The sequence below is a fragment of the Watersipora subatra genome, chromosome 1, assembly GCF_963576615.1.
Source record: "Watersipora subatra chromosome 1, tzWatSuba1.1, whole genome shotgun sequence".
NCBI classification, from domain to species: Eukaryota; Metazoa; Bryozoa; class Gymnolaemata; order Cheilostomatida; family Watersiporidae; genus Watersipora; species Watersipora subatra.
In genome coordinates, this window is record NC_088708.1 from 22,146,373 (window position 1) to 22,165,695 (window position 19,323).

Below are 19,323 nucleotides of genomic sequence, written 5' to 3' on the forward strand. Positions count from 1 at the left end.
CAGGCTAGAAGCTCTGTCTACGATGCTGAGAAATGTCTATTGTTTCTGGGTGAGATGAAAAACTACCTTCACTGAGCCTATAAACCTCTTGCAGTCTAGGAAAGAGATCTCCTGGCTGCGCATGAAGACATGATATAATAACATCCAGCCCGACTGGTGACTCTAGACTGCCTAGCTATGTTTAAATATAGCATAGGTTAGATGTTCCTCAGATTGGGTTTGCTCCTCGCAAGGGCGAGTTGGTAGTGTTTGAACATGGATCATCCGAAGTGGAACGCTATTCCGGAAGAAGAAAATCGGAATGGTAAGGCTGAAGTCGATTTTTTCCTGAAAGTAGGTTGATTGTGTGTGTTATGCTGCCGACAGTCATTACACAAGCAGCGCTCATCGATTTGGATTGTGCTCTCTTCTTTATTCCTATTTAAGCCTTTGACCTCAGAGTGTAACCGCAACTGATAAAGGTTACAATCATTTAACAACTTTCTGACTATTTCTGTATTATTAGTATTCTTATAGCTACAGCGATGCGCTTAATTAACCGGGACTCCTTTGTTGGAATAATAAAACTTTATTTACAATATTGTTACGCATTGTTGCTTATATATACATTTATCGACTTAAAAGAAGATAATAAAAATATATGTGGTGTAATCCTATCTGTACAGAATGTTATCTGTAACCATTAAAAATTAAATGTTCTGAATTTAGCCTACATAATCATTCATAAACATAATTTTATTGCTGGTTGGTTTACATATTTGAAATGAGGACAAAATTAGAATTAATTTAATATATAATTTATTATTATTGACTAAATTCACAATCAGCAACGATGTCAATGAGAGTTTTAGTTTCTCAACAAGGGTCCAGTTTATTTCACACCCTACAGTATTATTTGTCTCATTGTATTGAAAATGATTTTGCCTTGAACTTTTGTAGATAGTACATAGTAAAAACTCTATAACTTTCGAAGCATTTGCGAAAAATATTTCAACTCTGTACATGAGCTCATAGCTATTTTATTGAAGTAGAAAATGTAATTTATTTTGTTAAAAAAAGTAACTGGAGAATACATCATATTTGCCTGAAGTGACTTTTTTTATCACTACCTTTTGATTCCCACTTGCTGTTAACAGCTAACAGATACCAACTACCTGTAGCTGGCAGAATCTATGGACACAGACGCACTCGAACTGTCTATAGCGCTAAGGCTGTCACATTTCTAGAACAGAAATTTTTGGCTGACCCCTACCCAGACTATGAAGAGAGAGTACAAATTGCCAACAGTCTTAGCGTGAATGAAGCCCGAATTCAGGTACCTGCGTTATTACTCGTGTTAGATCAGTATTACCTATAGTATCTTTCCTGTGCAGTGATGCTCATGTGCATTTCAATATCTGCAATAAGAAGAACACTAATTTTGTTGTTACCATAAAAGCTGAGAATTTTTTTTTGCTTGTATAGTGAAGTAGTAAGATGTTTAAGAAGTTTTTAGGTTTATTGAACAACTAATAACGACAAGCAATCAGCTCAACCTGTGTGGTCCATATATTCTATATATATTCTCATCAAACCATCTAATTGATTGGTGTAGATAATATGAGTTAAAATTGTAGGCGTGTAGCACTTTTGCGGTGATATTATTTTGTTGACTACTAATTTTGCTTTTGGTGAGCCTTTTAATTCCTTTGCATCAGAAAAAGCATTTATTTGCATTTATTTATTGAGTCTAGTAATTTAAATAATGACATAGATACGGTTACATAGACATAGACATAGAAATGACATAGATATAGTTAATAAAAAACTTAAAATAATTGACCAATGGTGTAATACAAATAAACTAACTGCAGACAAAACAAAGTACTTTGTAATGAGAAACTATCAAAATTAAATTAAATTGGAAAAACCAATAAAATTATTGGATTTAGAGCTTCAGGAGACATCTTTGATAAAATGTTTAAGACTCAATTTAGACAGATGGCTTGAATGTACACATTGACAAGCTAAATAAGCAGATAAGATCGATGTCGCGCGTGATAAGTAAATGCTCTAAATTTTACCTAGGAGTGTCATGGAGCTAATATACACCCAATTTATTAATTCTAAAATTAGTTACTGTCTTGAGTCATGGGGAAATGCTCCCTTTTATTGTTTAAGAAAAACATTAATATCTCAAAGACATCTAATGCAAATAATTTCTGACAAGCCACCACTGACTTCATCTCAGTCTCTGTTTGTTCAGCTTTTTGTGTTGCCTGTCTGTGAACTTCACCAGTATAAAATTCTACTGATAGCACATTCAAAATTTTATTCAAAAGATTATACAGTAAAAAAGGATTCTCACTATAGGACTACATTTTTACAAATCAATTTACCATTACCAATATTTTACAGAGCTTCCGGTCAAAAAACAATTGAATACAGAGTTCCATCACAATGGAACAGTCTTCCAATGGACTTACCAAAAATTTCAACATTTATTAGCTTTTAAAGGGATGTCAAGAGCCACTCGTTAAACCTAAATTAAGCGAGACCAACCTACTATTCAGATTTTGATGAATTGGTGAATTTTGTTTTCATTTCCAAAATATGCCAACTTCTGTGGGTCCAGCACCTCGACTAGCTGCAGTGCTACTGCTCGCGTAGGCCTCATTATACCGTAATATGGTGGAATTAGATTTTCAGTTATTTTTTCATTTCATCTATATTCTAACTATATTTATTTTTGCTCATTGTTATATTTTTACTAATTGATGAAATAAAGCACGCACAGCACACAGTTGAAAAGACAATTATCTGAATTTAATCAAAAATGTATTTCTTTGAACTTCAGGTTTGGTTTCAAAACAAGAGATCTCGCAGCGGTTCTAGCAAGTTAAAAGGTGAAGGACATGGACCTAAACGGAGGGCTTCAGAAAAGTTGAAATGCGTAAATAGCCCAACAACAATTCCCAAATCACCTTTACTCGCTTGTCCTTCTGCCAGTACCAATCAGACACCTGCCCAAAATGTCAGCGCGTCTGGTAATTACCAACAGTTCAGCACCAACTCTATCAACTTTCATATCAGCGCCGGACCGAGCCAATCACAATCTGCAGCTAGCTTAAGCCATGCTTTTCTCAGCGGGACTACACCAGAGAGGAGCTCAGCTGAGCTGAGATCGAGAAGTAAGACTGTGCCGTCCCAACCTCAGAGTTACTGGAACAATGCGATGCGTAGGGGGGTGGATATTAATCAGCTGCAGATGGATAATCAACATTCAGAGGAAGTTTTTTCCTTCAATGAACCTCAGGTGAAGAGCTTATTTTTGTATGATGATTGATGTTGATGAACTTAACAGTTCCTAGTGCTTGCTTTGAACCTTGCTTGGTTTGTTACGATCGATATTTTACTATACAGTAGTTTTTGCTGACAACTGCTACAAACCTACATAAAGGCAAATGTTACTATTCAGTTCAAGTTTTCAGTTTTAATTAATTCAGATTCGGTTTTTAATTCTACAATAAGAAATATGATATAAAAACAAAACCATACAAAAAATATACAAATAAGAAAAAGCACATTATCTATAAACTTCATTTAGTTTATGTCAGAGAAAGTTATGTTGTATATCTCTATTACTATTTTTACCTTCAAACCTACACATTTTCATAAAGTAATACTCTAAACAAACCTCCTTCACTTATTTGGGCTGTAGCAATTTAACTTGTTTGCATTAATTTTTTATGTAACTCTATTAATTACCTAATAATTTAAAGTATACTGTATTAATTTGTTTTACATGTTATGTGTAATCATCCGCAATGTTAGTTAAGTTTTAAAAGGTTGATTGGCTGTAGAACGCATTAAACAAATTACAGTGCATTCTTATAAGGATATTGCTTCAACATATGATGGTTTCAACATACAAAGCAAATGTCGAAACAAATTAATTTTATATGCCTATCATTGATCGTAGTATTTTTTAGACTCATAACAAAAGACAAAGGAATCACCAGCTACTTTTGCCTCCGATCTCTGCACTAAAAAGCAGTCCAGTACAACAGCATGTGTTCCAGTTTCCTGAGAATGGTGCTGTAATGCCTACCATGGCTTGTGCTAACACACAAACTCCTCGTTTTCGTCAAAACTCTCTTGACATGCAGCTCAACTCACCAAGCTTCTACAATACATTCAGTCCACTCTTGAACATGCCAACTGTCTCTCCGTACAACGACTACCCTACAACAAGAGCTGAATTCCCTGGTTGAATAACAATTCATTAAATGGAGTTTTAGTTAAATATTTTGAAATGTGTTGCAAAAACCCTTTACCTTAAATATTTTAAATTTTTAACCATTTGTGCTTTTGCCTTTGTCTGTCAAATCTACCACCAACTCATAACTATAGTTAAACATTTTTTATGGAGTAGCAATAATAGATGTATTATATTGTATTATATTGTTATATTATTACATAAATGGTTGATTTTATTTTAATAGTTCATATCTGATTACACAATACAATTAATAAAATGGTAATAGTTTCTTTGATAAGAAGCAATGAAGGTTTGGCAGTAATGAGGAGATAAATACTAGAGCTTGATGGTAAGTGGTGAGAGTTTTAGTAACGAGGAGACGACTACTAAAGCTTGATGGTAAGTGGTGAGAGTTTTAGTAACGAGGAGACGAATACTAGAGCTTGATGGTAAGTGGTGAGAGTTTTAGTAACGAGGAGACAACTACTAGAACTTGATGGTAAGTGGTGAGAGAGTTTTAGTAACGAGGAGACGAGTACTAAAGCTTGATGGTAAGTGGTGAGAGTTTTAGTAACGAGGAGACGACTACTAAAGCTTGATGGTAAGTGGTGAGAGTTTTAGTAATGACGAAGTGGGTTTATGAATATAGATAATAACAAATACTAACTACAATAACATCTGAATAATGATTACTGATTAACCTAGATTACAGTGCAATCTAATACAACTGTTATAATTTGGTTGGAAGAGATATAAATATTTTGGTCCTACTAATGAGATAAATACCTCAGCTCAATAGTACATAACATTTTTTGAATATAACCTATAAATTTAAATCTATTATTACTAGCGGTTAGCACATGTGATGCTACATCCCAAATTTTTTCAATCAACATGAAAAAATTCTAATTAGAAACTTATGTTATGTTAAAGCCATGTTAAAATGTTATGTTAAAGCCATGTATAAGAAAACACAATCATACTCAGTATTGCTGTTGTTTTATAATATAATGTGTACTGCTTGCTTTACATTACTGTCAGGTTGCAATGATTACTCAACTTAAAATTTTCTACCTATATTTCTAAACCACTTATAACAACATCAACTTGAAAAAATTTAAATAACAAGCCAATAAAAACTTTGAAGCGAATTTAAACAATGGCTGCTTCATGTTTACTCTACTGGTTGAGTGTTTCTTGTTTTTTGCCATCTTTAGGGAAACCACTGTCAACGGTTTATAAAAGTTGAGATTAAGTGTTTCATTCTTTGCAAAAAAAGTTTGTCAAGCCATGAATCGTGCCAGCTTTGATTTGTGTAATACTGTTAGCTACAGTAGAATAATATTCTAAAAAAACACGAGAAGTTAGTATTTTTAGTTGTTAAATTATTGAGAGGACAACTCAACATATAGAAGTAAAAATCGATCTATGATTATTATGTCGTTTCAGAAGTTTTATGTCTAGGTTCATTGATCTAGAACTATGTTTTTTTATGGAAAACAATGTGAACATACGATGACAGTAATTATAGCAACATTAGCGGTCGACTCCATTTTTTTACGGACTAGGTAAGCGTTTTACGCCTGTTGTTTTGTCAATAATTAAAATATCCTCGTAACGCTCCTATTTCTAAATTGCTATTGAAAAGAATTGATTATTAAACATGTTCATAATAGGCTTCATTCTCAAATAAATGAGATGTTCTTCTATATTTCTATTTCAGAATCAGATCAACTTGTATTATAATAGTATCTGTTACATTTCATTAGTGGCGGCTCACCTTAATTGTTAATTGTTGTTAGAGTAGAGTCTATCACTGTTAGTATTGAGCTGTCTTTTATCAGCGTAACAGTATTGGTATCTGCAGCTGTCTATGTCGTCAACCAATAACTGATTAAGGTTTTGTTAACGTTAAAATTATCTATTACTACTTGGTATCATCGTCATGAAGAAGCTTATGAGTGTTAGCGTTAGCTTTAAAAGTAGTTAGATCGTTGTGACTTTTTAGTAGGGTAGAAATTACTCATGAACATCAAAGGCTTCGCTTTGGTGTCTCATCTAGAACAGAAAACACAACAGCATCTGTTCTAAGATCAAAAATACATGTATTGCGATAATAGCAAACAATGAAAGTTTTAGCATTTCAATTTTCAAAGCTTATTTTAATCTGTAGGTCTAACATGTTAAGCTATAAGTTAAACTGTAGATTTGAAGCATTCTTTGAACTAATACAGGTAATCCCTTCATTTATTTATTTTTTCTAATTTGGTTTTGGTCATGAGATAGTTTAAAAAGTGCACTATTTGTATGTTGATAAATTTGGTTTCAAAATTATTATAACAAAGTGATAACCATAGGTCATTACTATTTTGCACCCTATCGTTGACATCTTAGTGATTGAACGGTTGATGTGAGCAAACAACAAAAAGTTGTTACGCAGCACAAAGCGGCAACGATGGTGCACCAACTTCCCCTTTACCACCAGCCTTCATCATCATGGCGTTACACACCCATAGCGCGATAGCTACAACCAATCTCATATGGCAGTCCTTACTGCCAACGCCTATTGAGCAGACCAATAACTGCTCAGCAGTATCTGCTGCTACATGACGATCCTGTCTGCATAGACCCCACATGCTGAGGGTTTCTTGTCTGCAAAATACAGAAGCACGGCAACTCAGCGCGCTTTCCACTTTCTGCTTTCATTCACCAAGCATACCGAAGATATATATATATATATATATAAACTATAAATTCCTAAGAATTATGAACTAGTATTACTAAAATTAGAGTGCTCAACAATATATTGGAGCAGCTATATACTAATAAATTATTTAAAAGCAATACTTATCTTTTTTCTCAGCTACTGTCAGTTTCATGATATTCTCATTCATCAGGCTGTGTTGAAATAAACAAGACTTGTTTATTTCAACACAGCCTGATGAATGAGAATATCATGAAACTGACAGTAGCTGAAAAAAAAGATAAGTATTGCTTTTAAATAATTTATTAGTATATATATATATATAGCGAGTTCTGTTAGCCAGTTCCCTGGCTTTCGATGCAAGCCAGCTTTTGTACTACTGGCCAATCACAGGAAATCCTCGGATATTCATATAATATTCTACAGTTGAATAAGTAATTGATTTGGCTTTCACTTTTAGCAATGGTTTGGCATGAGTGATATGTAAATGACAGTCCTGTCTGTATCCAAATGTTTTGGGAACCAATAAACCTCACACAATGTTCTCCGTAATCATTAGAGTTTAAAACTTGTGCATTAGTCGTCGCAACTCATAAAACTTGTTCTTGCATCAAACAATTGTCGTGAAGTTTTTAAAGGATTTTGCTTCTGTTACAGGCATTGAGCGAGCATCAGGTCTATGATTATTTCATCAAACGTAACTACATTGTCTTTAAGCCGGTAGCATACAACAACAAAGTCAAATACATATACATAAAAATGCTCACAAATGTGTTAACAGTTATCTGATTGAAGAGTAAATTAGTTTGGCTTCTTGTTACAGTGCTAAATTTAAGGGTTTCACAAGGATGTAAATCTAAACTGCACCTACAAATCTTAGATTTGTGATTACTTACAATAGAAGGAAATACAGTACCTAAAATAAAAACACAATCGCATGCAATATAATATCAATAAGCAAGCAGGATTCATAAATGAAAGCAATTGCTTATGAACTATTACTGCTTATAGGAGTGTGATGCATGCTATCTCAAGTCTGATTGTTATTTTTGCACCACAATAAACTAATTGTTAGCTCTCTAAAATATGTACAGATGTATATGTAGGTTACTTGATCTTGAGTAGCCATTACCACCCCCTCTTGGGTTAACTCAGGTAAAGAAATCATTTATGTATATATATACACAGTAATAAATTATTTCTTCACCCCTTTTAACTCAGGAGGGATAGTAATGGCTACTCAAGCTCGTGTCTCCTACATACTATATATTTAAAACCCTAAAAGATTTTATATATAATACAATCTTATAGTGTCTTGCTTGCATCTACAGTATATAGTGACACTCAATTATTAGTTAATTGCGGTAATTAATTGCAGCAATTGCTGCAAAATTTTCGAGCACTGAGAAAATTTTTTGCAAGTCGAGAAGCAAACTAATTGTAAAACCAAACGATGTGTGAACTTGCTCAATCTATCTAACAAGAGTTTTTATTCGCAATTAATTTGGTGTTCAAACATGTTGCAGTGAACATTTTCATTGTTTAAGGCTCTAACAGTACTTATATTTTTGAACAATTTAAACTGCACAGTTTCTTGAGCTTAATTCTCAATACATAACCTCATTAAACTGACTCGGTAACGCTCGAGTTTACTTTACTTTGTACTTGTGGATTTGTCTGCTCGGTAATCTAGTATTCAATCAATATCCAGAGAACTAACCAATAAGAGCGTTTTACTCATTGACGCACATACTGTACATAGTTCTTTATGAGAGTATTGATTAGTTTAGTGTGGTTTATTCATACCTGGTGAGTTCATTGCTTGCCCACTCTTCAATCTGCTTACTCGAAAGTTTTTCTCAAGTCATGAGTCGCAATTCCTCTGGAAAGAGGCCGGGCAGCGCCAACTCACGCAATGCTTGGAACGATGATGGGCTGGATGCTCCGGGAGGCAGACCAGATTCTCAGCAGAGTGGTGAGTTTGAGGACCGGGATCTGAGGCTGGAAGGAGACGATGGAGATATGATGCCGACAGCGATGGAAAGTGAGGCATATGTCGATGGAGAAATAGTGGTGGCTGGTCAAGAAAAAAAGCGTCAAAAGCCAAAGCCTGTGTCTGGATTTGCCAAGTTCAAGCAGGGCTTTAGATGTGAGTACATTTGAAACAAATGACAATATCATCATCTGAAAGTCTTTTGTTGCTAGCACACAAGTTAAAGTTACAAAGCATACAAGTATATTAATATATCTTGTAAAGTATGCGAGTATATTATTACTACTAATAATTAGACTATTTGCTACACAGCTATATGGGCAACTCGACTGACCTTGGACAAGGACGCCCTGGATGATGCAAATGTCAAAGCAGCTACTGTTCTCCGAGAACTCATTATATACTCACTCTTTTTGTCAATTATGCTCATTTGTAAGTACATGTGAGCGGTGTCAGCACACCAGCACAGCACCTCTTGTACCCTCTGCACTATTTCTCTATAATTTCTCTGCACTCCGCACTTTCCTCATTTGACAGCAATTTGGGCCACGTCGAGTCTGATGGACTCCAAAGCGGCTGATAGCGAGACAAAAGCCTACGTTCTGCTTAGAGAACTTGTCTTGTACAGCATATTTCTCACATTGCTTGTTATATGTAAGTATTTCTGCACCTCACATATTTATTGTCGTATCTGCACATCTTAAACCTTTTGGCTGCAGCAAGCAGCCATTTTGTTTTTAGTTTGATCCATAACCTAATCAATATATCGACTATGCTTGGCTGTGAATATGATTCTTTTGTTTTATCTCATCATGTTGCCATGCAAATAATAAATAATTAAAATCAATAAGTTCACCCGCAGTTAATGAGGCCTTTTTAGGAGCCAAATAATTCTTGCTATTTCTCATGTTGCCGCGGATATGCTGTATTTGCAATGTGACCTGCAGTGACCTTTGGAATGACGAACTCCAACATGTACTACTTCACAAAAAACATGCAAGAGCTTTTCATTGACTCAACCTTTGCCGATACCAAGAACAATTTCAGAGGGATGACTACTATGCAGGATTTCTGGAGGGTGGGTGTCAACTCCTCATATCAGACTTCTCCGATCATTGTAATTGTAGATAGTTGTTACTAACAGTGCGATTTCTTCACCTAATCTTTTGTACTCTAAACGAATATGACAAATAAATAGTTTTAGCTCGCTTGTAACATTGACTCAGTTCTTCCAAAGGCACTAATCCATGTCTACTCAACTATCATACTTGAAGGTTAATGTCGCTTTTAGCAATTAGTGACTATTTGCAGTTCACAGAAGGACCACTGATCACAGGGTTATACACCGACTGGGAGACGTACTACAATGCGGACAATGTGACAGGCGATGACCTTGGATATATTTACTTTGAGAATAAAATGCTTGGGGTTCCTCGGATTCGTCAAATAAAGGTAGTGTACTTCCGTTTTTGATTTATGTCTTCTGGTTATCAGGTAAAATTAGTAGTTGTTCTATCACAGTTCGAAACAACATGTTGCTCTGCTAAATACTGTGGATTGACGGTAGGTTGGAAATGGGTCATGCGACATCCATCCGGACTTTGAAGCAGAAATCAAGCAATGCTTTGCAGCTTACTCCTCGACGATAGAGGATAAAAATCCATTCGGGCTGATGGAGGGAGATGCGTAAGTTTGCTTTTTTGAAACTGTGCTTCTTTGTTTGCATAGAACCCCCTGACTGAGCGGCAATGACGTATTTGTTATCATTTTTGCAGCTGGACATATCACACAGCAGATGAGTTAGACGGCAGCAATGTCGATGGAATGCTCGGTACGTACAGCGGTGCCGGATACTTCCAAAATCTTGCTGCCAACTCAACCAGGTCTCTGGAGTTGCTTGCTCAGCTCAAGGAGAACCTGTGGATCGACAGAGGCACTCGCGTTGTCTTCATTGACTTCTCCGTCTATAATGCCAATATCAACCTGTTCTGTATTGTCAGGTGAGATTTTTGCCAAAAAAAGTGTTCAATTTAGTCTGCTAGTTCCATTTCCGCAGTGAAACTAGCAGTGGTGTTTTTCATTAAAGCCCGACTTTATTTTATGATAAGCGAAAATATTTTGTATTCATTTGAATAATCTTAGAATTCAGACCACCTCATTCTGGTTTGAACTCCATACAACAATGCAAACTGCTGTCATATCTAATGTCACACCTGTCGATGTTTGTCGGTCGAGTATGAATACGATACACATAACTTCCTCTTTGCTAGACTGACTGTGGAGTTTCCGGCGACTGGAGGTGTGATTCCATCATGGGTCTTTCGTACCGTCAAGCTTCTGCGTTATGTCTCACCAATGGACTTCTTTGTGCTCGGTTGCGAGGGCCTTTTCTTTCTCTTCCTTTGCTACTACATCGTCGAGGAAATTCTTGAGGTGAGTAAATGGATAACACGCTTATGAACGGAGTTGTCTACTCGCCATTCACAACCACTTTGTAGCCACTATTTACTTTTGATCATTTTAGTTATAGAGATTAGGATTTGTTTTTGGAGCTGTAAATATTGTCATGTTATATATTGAGGGCGTTTACAAACAATAGCTCCTGAAATGGCACATTTGTCATCAAATGACTAGTTGGAATGCTGGGTGTTTTATGGGTGCCTTAAAAAAAACTTAGGGTAAAACTTACACTTCTAATTGTTTTAGATTTGATGGTTATATATGTAACATACTCTGTCCCATCACATGATGTAAACAGATTGTTTCACATGAACGTTCTTCAATAGGACCTTAAAATATCTCAGGGAATTTCAAAACACATTTTGCATTCTTACAGTATGAGTTGTGTGTGTGACTTCTGACAGTATGAGTTGTATGTGTCACTTCTGATAGTATGAGTTGTATGTGTGACTTCTGACAGTATGAGTTGTATGTGTCACTTCTGACAGTATGAGTTGTGTGTGTCACTACTGACAGTATGAGTTGTATGTGTGACCTCTGATAGTATGAATTGCGTCTGTCACTTCTGACAGTATGAGTTGTATGTGTGACTTCTGATAGTATGAGTAGTATGTGTGACTTCTGACAGTATGAGTTGTGTGTGTCACTTCTGACAGTATGAGTTGTATGTGTCACTTCTGACAGTATGAGTTGTATGTGTCACTACTGACAGTATGAGTTGTGTGTGTCACTACTGACAGTATGAGTTGTATGTGTGACTTCTGACAGTATGAGTTGTGTGTGTCACTTCTGACAGTATGAGTTGTGTGTGTGACTTCTGACAGTATGAGTAGTATGTGTGACTTCTGACAGTATGAGTTGTGTGTGTGTGCGTGCGTGCGTGTGTGTGTCTTCTGACAGTATGAGTTTTGTGTCTTCTGACAGTATGAGTTGTGTGTCTTCTGACAGCATGAGTTGTGTGTCACTTCTGATAGCATGAGTTGTATGTGTCACTTCTGATAGCATGAGTTGTATGTGTCACTTCTGACAGCATGAGTTGTATGTGTCACTTCTGACAGCATGAGTTGTATGTGTGACTTCTGACAGCATGAGTTATATGTGTGACTTATGACAGTATGAGTTGTATGTGTGACTACTCGTTGTAATGTTTTATTTACAGATCAAGAAACACAAACTTGGCTACTTCACTGATCTTTGGAACTGGCTTGACATCTTGATCATCATTATCTCTCTCATTTGTGTCGCTTTCAACTGCTATCGTACGTATGAGGTGAGTTTATGTTTCCTTTTGCTGGTGGAGGAGAAACTGAGTAAGTTTCTTACTTTTGTAAGTATTATAAGTATGCATTGTAAGTTTTTGATCATGAAGGTATGAGAGACAAGTTCTTTTTACAAACCTACAACCTACAGTGTACTCAAATAAAAGAACATTGTACAACATGGAGCCATATTTTTAGCTGCCCTGACTAAATCATGTAGCTGATCATTTGTTTCGCTACCATTTTTATTATAATTTGCAATCATTGACACCGCAAAGCTACTAGATTTTTGTCAACAATTTTGACTCTCTGTTTCGTCCGATGTTTACCAAATCTCACAAACAAAAACAAGACATAAAGGAGTTTCTTTTTTATTGTAACACTTTCACCTTTTGACTCCTTTTCATTTTATGTGGTTTTGCCTAGCCTTTTAGTTCTGTCTAACGTTGAGATCTGCGCGGATTTTATATCGGATTGTGTACTCTTTCAGTAAAACATTCTCTGACTGGATATTGTTTTTAGGTTGACCATAAGCTGGCTGGTCTGTTGGCTGAGCCTGATGTATTCGGAGATTTTGAGTTTTTGAGTTACTGGCAGAACTACTTCAATTATGGTATAGCTCTAGCCGTCTTTCTCGCTTGGATCAAGGTAAGGGTTATGGCAGACACCTTGGATTAGTTTGCATGCCAATCTTGTATTATTGCTCAAAACATTCCTTTGTATCGCATTTGGCTGTCTATAGTCACAGTGATAACTAGTGAGAAGTTAGTCTTTAAGCTTTGATATGCAATGCGTACAAGTCTCTGGCCAATTCTGCATTCTAATTGATATGAAGGATCTCAGTTTAATGTGAAAGTCTTCAATTAACTCTCTGCCTCTAAAAGCACCTGCTAATGTCTGTCACAGGTATTCAAGTATGTGAGTTTCAACAAGACAATGACCCAGCTGACGAGCACCCTCGGCAAAGCTAAGAAAGATGTCGTTGGTTTCCTTGTCATGTTCTTCATCATCTTCTTTGCATTTGCCCAGCTCGGTTATTTGCTCTTTGGTACTCAAGTCCGAGACTTCAGCAACCTGCCATATGCCCTGTAAGTGGGATAACTCATTATAATTATTTCATACGATTCTAACCTTGAGTCACTGCACAGCTTTCTCCAACAGAGGTTGTGTCGATTAACATTAACACAAACATTGAAATAAAATGGATGTTTGCTTCATTTATGTTTAATCATTCACAAATCGGTTAATATTCACGAAGTAATGTTAGTGCTGACACCCTCATGAATAGTAGGTTAACTGTAGTTCAACAACATTTTTGTGATATCTTTCCTTCAGGTTTATCTTATTCTGACTTTCGACAGTATCTCTCTTTTAGGCTGACATTGTTCCGGATAATCTTGTTCTAACTTGCTCCAGTATCTTTCCTTTAGGTTGACCTTATTCCGGATAATCTTGGGAGACTTTGATTTCCATGAACTCGAGTCTGCTCAGCGTATTCTTGGTCCTCTCTACTTCATCTTCTTTGTCTTCTTTGTTTTCTTCGTACTCCTCAACATGTTCCTCGCCATCATTAATGACACGTACGCAGAGGTCAAGGCCGAGCTAGCTGATGCGAAGAATGAAATCGAGATGTCGGAGTTCTTCAAGCAAGTAAGTCTGCTGGAAATGTAAACTTGGTGCATTAAGATAAGTCTGGCCTGCTACATTCTGTTTGAAAAATTCTGCGCCAGTGCATATTCTACATTATTCTGTATTCGTAAAAACACTCATTAGTTCTATGGCTTGAGCATGCGATCATGTCATATTGAATGGGGCATTTGTCCTAAAATGGCATATTCAATGTATGAAGGGAAATGGAGTAGTAAAGCCTTTTTTAAACTTGGAACACATTTGAGTGAGTCATGTCTGCAGCTCTTATGATGCCCTGTCTTCCTCTACCCGCAGCAATATAACAAGATGATGAGCAAGATGAACTTGAAGAGGGACAAAATCTCAGGCATTCAGAGGGCTCTTAAGGCTGCTGACAGAGATAATGACAAGAAGATCGACATCAATGAATTCCGTACGGAACTCAAGAGGTAATCACATTTCAGTCAGTTTTTTTCAAGATACAAACCGATGCTTCAAGATACAAACCTGTGCTTCAAGATACAAACCAGTGCTTCAAGATACAAACCAGTGCTTCAAGAAACAAACCAGTGCATTGAGAAATTTGTCTTGTATCACAGTCTAGCTAGATTAGCTTTTTGTTCTCTTATTCTCTGAACGCTCTATTTGTTCAACAGTCGAGGATACGGTGATCAGGAGATTGAAGCTGCCTTTGCTAAGTACGATGTAGATGGCGATCAAGTGTTAGACGAGGAGGAACAGCGAAAGATGCAGGATGACCTGGAAAGACAGAGAGTAAATTTTAACGTTTCTCAGTTTTTTCTCCATTTTTTACTGGTTTTTACATTTTTAAAATACACTGATTGAGGTTTACTTGATGTTTATGTTTCAACCACTTAAACTGACTAGCATGCATCCTCATTATGCTCAAGCTAATGATGTGATCATTTTTATACTTGCAGTTTTGACATGATTTTGGGATAGTGTTGTGATTAGTATTAAAACTGGAGATCTTTGTGCGGTTTCCTTGTTCCTACCTGCTGATTTTTTTTTGCCAGACTACTATCTATAGCTGCATGTGATGAATATATCTTAATCCTACTTTTATAAACTATGCATGCTCATTAGGTCATTATATTTATATACATTTAATATCTGTAATATTATTCCTTCATCTCAGCTACTCTTATGCGCATACGCAGACCTGTGACTCTGTAATTCTCTTCAGTTAACTCATCTCCCCTTTCTAGGCAACGCTTGCAAGAGAGTTCTCAGAGCTCGAGCATCGTGTACCACAGCCCAAATCTAGCAGCAACACATACAGCAGCGGCGAAGAGAGCGATGATGAAGATACAAGCGGCAGCAGGTCTTCAAGGCGACAAACCTCTCGACCAATCAATGGCGTGGCTTATGAAGAGTTTACGGTAATTATCACTCGTGTACTCTTATCTATCTGGTTTGTCTTTTGGCTTCAGTTGGGTTAGCAGTGAACACAAACCTTTTCATACTGTCATTTTATGTGCGACTTTCAAGCTTGGCTCATTCGTTGATGACTGTCAACAGGTGCTATCTAGAAGAGTCGATAGGATGGAGCACTCAATTGGCAGCATTGTATCAAAGATCGACGCTGTTCTTGTCAAACTCGAAGCGATGGAGAAGGCCAAGTTGAAAAGAAGGGAGAACATGGGCAGACTTCTCGACAGCATCAATGAGGTAAGCCTCTTGCAAAATTTTATCTCTACTCATTATAAGCTGTCAAACAATCACCTCGCAGTTCTGAATTCACAAACTGAAACATCTGTGTTACTCTTCTTTCCTTTCCAGCCCTCACTACTTTTTATGTCAGCTGAATTCTTGCTTCAAACTTGTAGTCAGATGTAAACACAGATGAGATGAAGAGAGACCAGATGGAACGACTGGTCAGAGAGGAGCTAGAGAGGTGGGACAGCGAGTCTAATATGGATGGTGGTGGCAGTGGCAGCGCCACACAACGCGCTTCACCAAGTGCTGGTAGCGGGGGTCGTGCGGGTGTCCGCTCTGCTAACGTAAGCTGGCTGAAGGGGATGGCTAACCTCACTGCTTATGTTTAGATACTACTGGTGCAAAGCATTTAGTATTGGTTATGGCTGGTTTGGTTTGAGTTCTCCCAATTGCCTATTTTTAGCTAATTTACCGCAAATCTTTGTCTCAAGTTTTTGTACTCCGTTTTCAGCTTATGACTAGCAAGATTATCAGTGAAAGGAGGTGTGACAGTGGCGGTCTACCCACTATATGAAACTTGTTGCTGAGCAGACAACTTCACTTTAATCAACTTCTGATCATTAGGCTCACTCGCCCATGAGCAATAACTCCAGTCAATAACAAACATAAAGTTTTGCCGTTTAATTATGTAGCTAAGTATCCTTCCCATTAACTGAAGTCTTATGCTCTGAGCAACCCATTATTAGCAAATCAATTTTAAAAAATAATGTTTGAGTTGATTTAATATTCGTGATAAAAACAAATCTGATCATAAACATAATTAGAGGTGCATTGTCATACCACAGAATTTTTTAGATATGTATTGCTAAGGAATTGAAGCGATTGTATGCCCCTGTCTATCAACACAAGCAATATTGTATTACTATGGCAATTGCTCTAAAGTTAACAAAGTTTGCTAGTATAAGTTTTGTTTTAACCCAATCTCTTTACAAAACAGCTTGCAAAATCTCCACTTTTTAATTGCAGCATGAATACAAAAACAGCCCGATTTTTTGAATTCTTGTGATATTTGCTTCTGTGATTCAGCTATCAAAGTATGTGGTCAGCATTTCACCACACCGTCGTATTGAGGATGGACTACAGGAAGAAAGTTTATCACGGGTCCGATCTTTAAAGGTTGACTTGCAACAAAATTCACCTTACAGTTATTTAGTATCAAAAGATTCACCATGTCTTACTCTGCTGTGTTGTAGGTGCCAAATATGTGGAAATGTGATTACAAGCTCTTAAAAGCTCAAAAACAAAAAGCCGCCAGAGATTGGAATCAGTCTATTTCTCTGACGTTGTCATTACATTTGGTTGTTGTTTTGTCACGTGATGTTTTCACGTGAATTGAAAGGCCAATAAAAAACTTCTCGTAGCACTAGTTTATGACCAACACTTCGGGTTTTACCGAAGACCACCCATCAAATATAGATGCTCGCTACTTTACAGTTTTGTTTCGGCTTGGTCTAATCGTCTAGTCGTAATCTGATCATGTGACCCATACTTCACGAATAATTTCTGCAGCATTTTTCGATTATCACAGGTGACCAACAGGCTCGTCATGATTATCAGACAATGATATGTACTCCCTCCAGCTAAGGTTGAAAATTCAAACGAATTTTTACGGTAGGTTATAGGAAATCAGTGCTGAAAGTGACAGCATTACAATGACGATAAAATAGACGCGTAAAAACAATAGACATGGTTTTATTGAATGCGTGAAGTATATTTGCGAAAATATTTCGACGAATGAGGTTGCGTGAAAATGTAAACAGAAGCCATATTGTACAACTACGTCCCATTTGAGCCGTTTTGGAAAAAGATTCCAAACTATGGCGGTCTCGTGTGACTGCGATTAACTGTTTGTTTTTTAGATTTTAAAAGCTTGTAATCACATTTCCACATATTTTGCACCTACAACACAACAGAGTAAAACATGGTGAATCTTTTGATACCAAATAACTGTAATGTGGATTTTGTTACAAGTCAACCTTTAAGAATTTGATACTGCATGAAGTTGTTAAAATTCATGTCACACCTTCTTTAATAGCGGTTAGAGTTTTACTGTGTTTTTTTTCTTCATGTTTTACCGCTTGTATGATAGACACTGTCTGTTGGCTAAATATCGGTTGCATTGATTTGATCAAGCATTTCTCTTGTGAAATTCTAGTTGGGTGTTCGTAAGAAACGTGTACACCCTCGAATACTAGTGCTACGGCAAGGTAAACTCTTTGATATGCCTTTTTTGCTTTATGTGGTTAATGCTTCGCTCTCTCACCATGTTGCTGTCGATGCCAAGTATTGGAGGTCAAATCAACAACTACTGCTGGTCTGATTGGTTGCCATTTTTAATCATTTTGTTACGGATTTGGGCATTAACATTTATAGTTGCCTTTTGAACATGGCTTGAGGGTTATCAATAGCAATGTTATTGTACAGTTACAGTTTTATTGTACCATCTATATACTTACTGTATTATCACACCATATATAATTACTGTATTACCGCACCATATTTACAATTACTTTGTTATCGTACCATATATAATTGCTGTATTATTGTACCATATTATATACAATTACTGTATTATCATACCATATATAATTACTGTATTGCTGTACCATATATACAATTACTGTATTATTGTACCATATATAATTGCTGTATTATCGTACCATATTATATACAATTACTATATTATCGTACCATATATACAACTGCTGTATTACTGTTTTATTACAGTAATACAGTAGTTGCATATTACCAGATTACAACTACTGTATATACAATTACTGTAATTATTGTACCGAATATAAGATCGCTGTATTATTGTACAATGTATGAAGTCACTGTATTATTTGTGCTCACTTTTGTAGAGTGACTGAGGGAGACGAGGCGATGTTTGCGCAAACTGAAAACCATCAAGTTTGCCCGCTGACTCAGTACCCTTGTAGCACAGGAGTATCTGATGAATATGATGAAATGTCTATTCCTGATGAGACCCCCTCATCTTTCTCTCACTAAACACTGACTTGCTCACCTTTTCATAAATATTTTCATACTTAATGCTTGCAGATCTGACTTGTATTGTGCTCTACCTCTGCACTGCAATATCTTTTCAGTCATTTTGTTTTCGTGCAATGTTTAGCTCATTAATTGCTTTTGTATCGTGCAAACGACAACATATACTATGTTGAGGTGTTTTCTTTTGAAATACATGTGAAATTTCATTATCTTATGAACAAATATATAGTTATGGAAAGTCAATCTAGAAGTTATTCATGTTTTATACGTTAGTTTAGATAGCCTCCGT

General features: G+C 36.4%; 2 protein-coding genes across 3 annotated transcripts; both read left to right on the forward strand.

The window, feature by feature from the left end:
• The first annotated feature begins 255 nt into the window (after positions 1–255).
• Positions 256–4,253, forward strand: LOC137410576 (homeobox protein ceh-37-like). The gene is made up of 4 exons (XM_068096015.1): positions 256–304; positions 1,137–1,315; positions 2,837–3,295; positions 4,062–4,253. The coding sequence occupies exons 1-4, from the start codon at positions 256–258 to the stop codon at positions 4,251–4,253; spliced, it is 879 nt and encodes a 292-aa protein (XP_067952116.1).
• Positions 4,254–8,729: 4,476 nt separating this feature from the next.
• Positions 8,730–19,277, forward strand: LOC137410507 (polycystin-2-like). Of its 2 annotated transcripts, none has more exons than XM_068095935.1 (17): positions 8,730–9,093; positions 9,475–9,591; positions 9,885–10,015; positions 10,249–10,389; positions 10,505–10,623; positions 10,713–10,937; positions 11,208–11,370; positions 12,557–12,667; positions 13,179–13,304; positions 13,563–13,744; positions 14,087–14,306; positions 14,601–14,734; positions 14,942–15,059; positions 15,515–15,688; positions 15,828–15,977; positions 16,136–16,203; positions 18,887–19,277. In XM_068095935.1, exons 1-17 carry the CDS (start codon positions 8,811–8,813, stop codon positions 19,032–19,034), a joined length of 2,610 nt encoding a protein of 869 aa, XP_067952036.1. In that variant the 5' UTR covers positions 8,730–8,810; the 3' UTR covers positions 19,035–19,277. The 2 variants fall into 2 exon arrangements, with proteins under 2 accessions (XP_067952036.1, XP_067952037.1); XM_068095936.1 differs by having other exon boundaries at positions 8,732–9,093; positions 16,136–16,309; positions 18,887–19,028.
• The last annotated feature ends 46 nt before the right edge of the window (positions 19,278–19,323 follow it).

Excerpts from the sequence above, each read along its gene's own strand:
- LOC137410576 (XM_068096015.1), top strand. The coding sequence starts at position 256 with ATGGATCATCCGAAGTGGAACGCTATTCCGGAAGAAGAAAATCGGAAT. Across the intron at positions 305-1,136 it reads GGAAGAAGAAAATCGGAATG|CTAACAGATACCAACTACCT; the intron begins GTAAGGCTGAAG and ends TGCTGTTAACAG. Across the intron at positions 3,296-4,061 it reads TTTCCTTCAATGAACCTCAG|TTTCCTGAGAATGGTGCTGT; the intron begins GTGAAGAGCTTA and ends CATGTGTTCCAG.
- LOC137410507 (XM_068095935.1), top strand. The coding sequence starts at position 8,811 with ATGAGTCGCAATTCCTCTGGAAAGAGGCCGGGCAGCGCCAACTCACGC. Across the intron at positions 10,624-10,712 it reads GGGCTGATGGAGGGAGATGC|CTGGACATATCACACAGCAG; the intron begins GTAAGTTTGCTT and ends TCATTTTTGCAG. Across the intron at positions 15,689-15,827 it reads TGGCTTATGAAGAGTTTACG|GTGCTATCTAGAAGAGTCGA; the intron begins GTAATTATCACT and ends GACTGTCAACAG.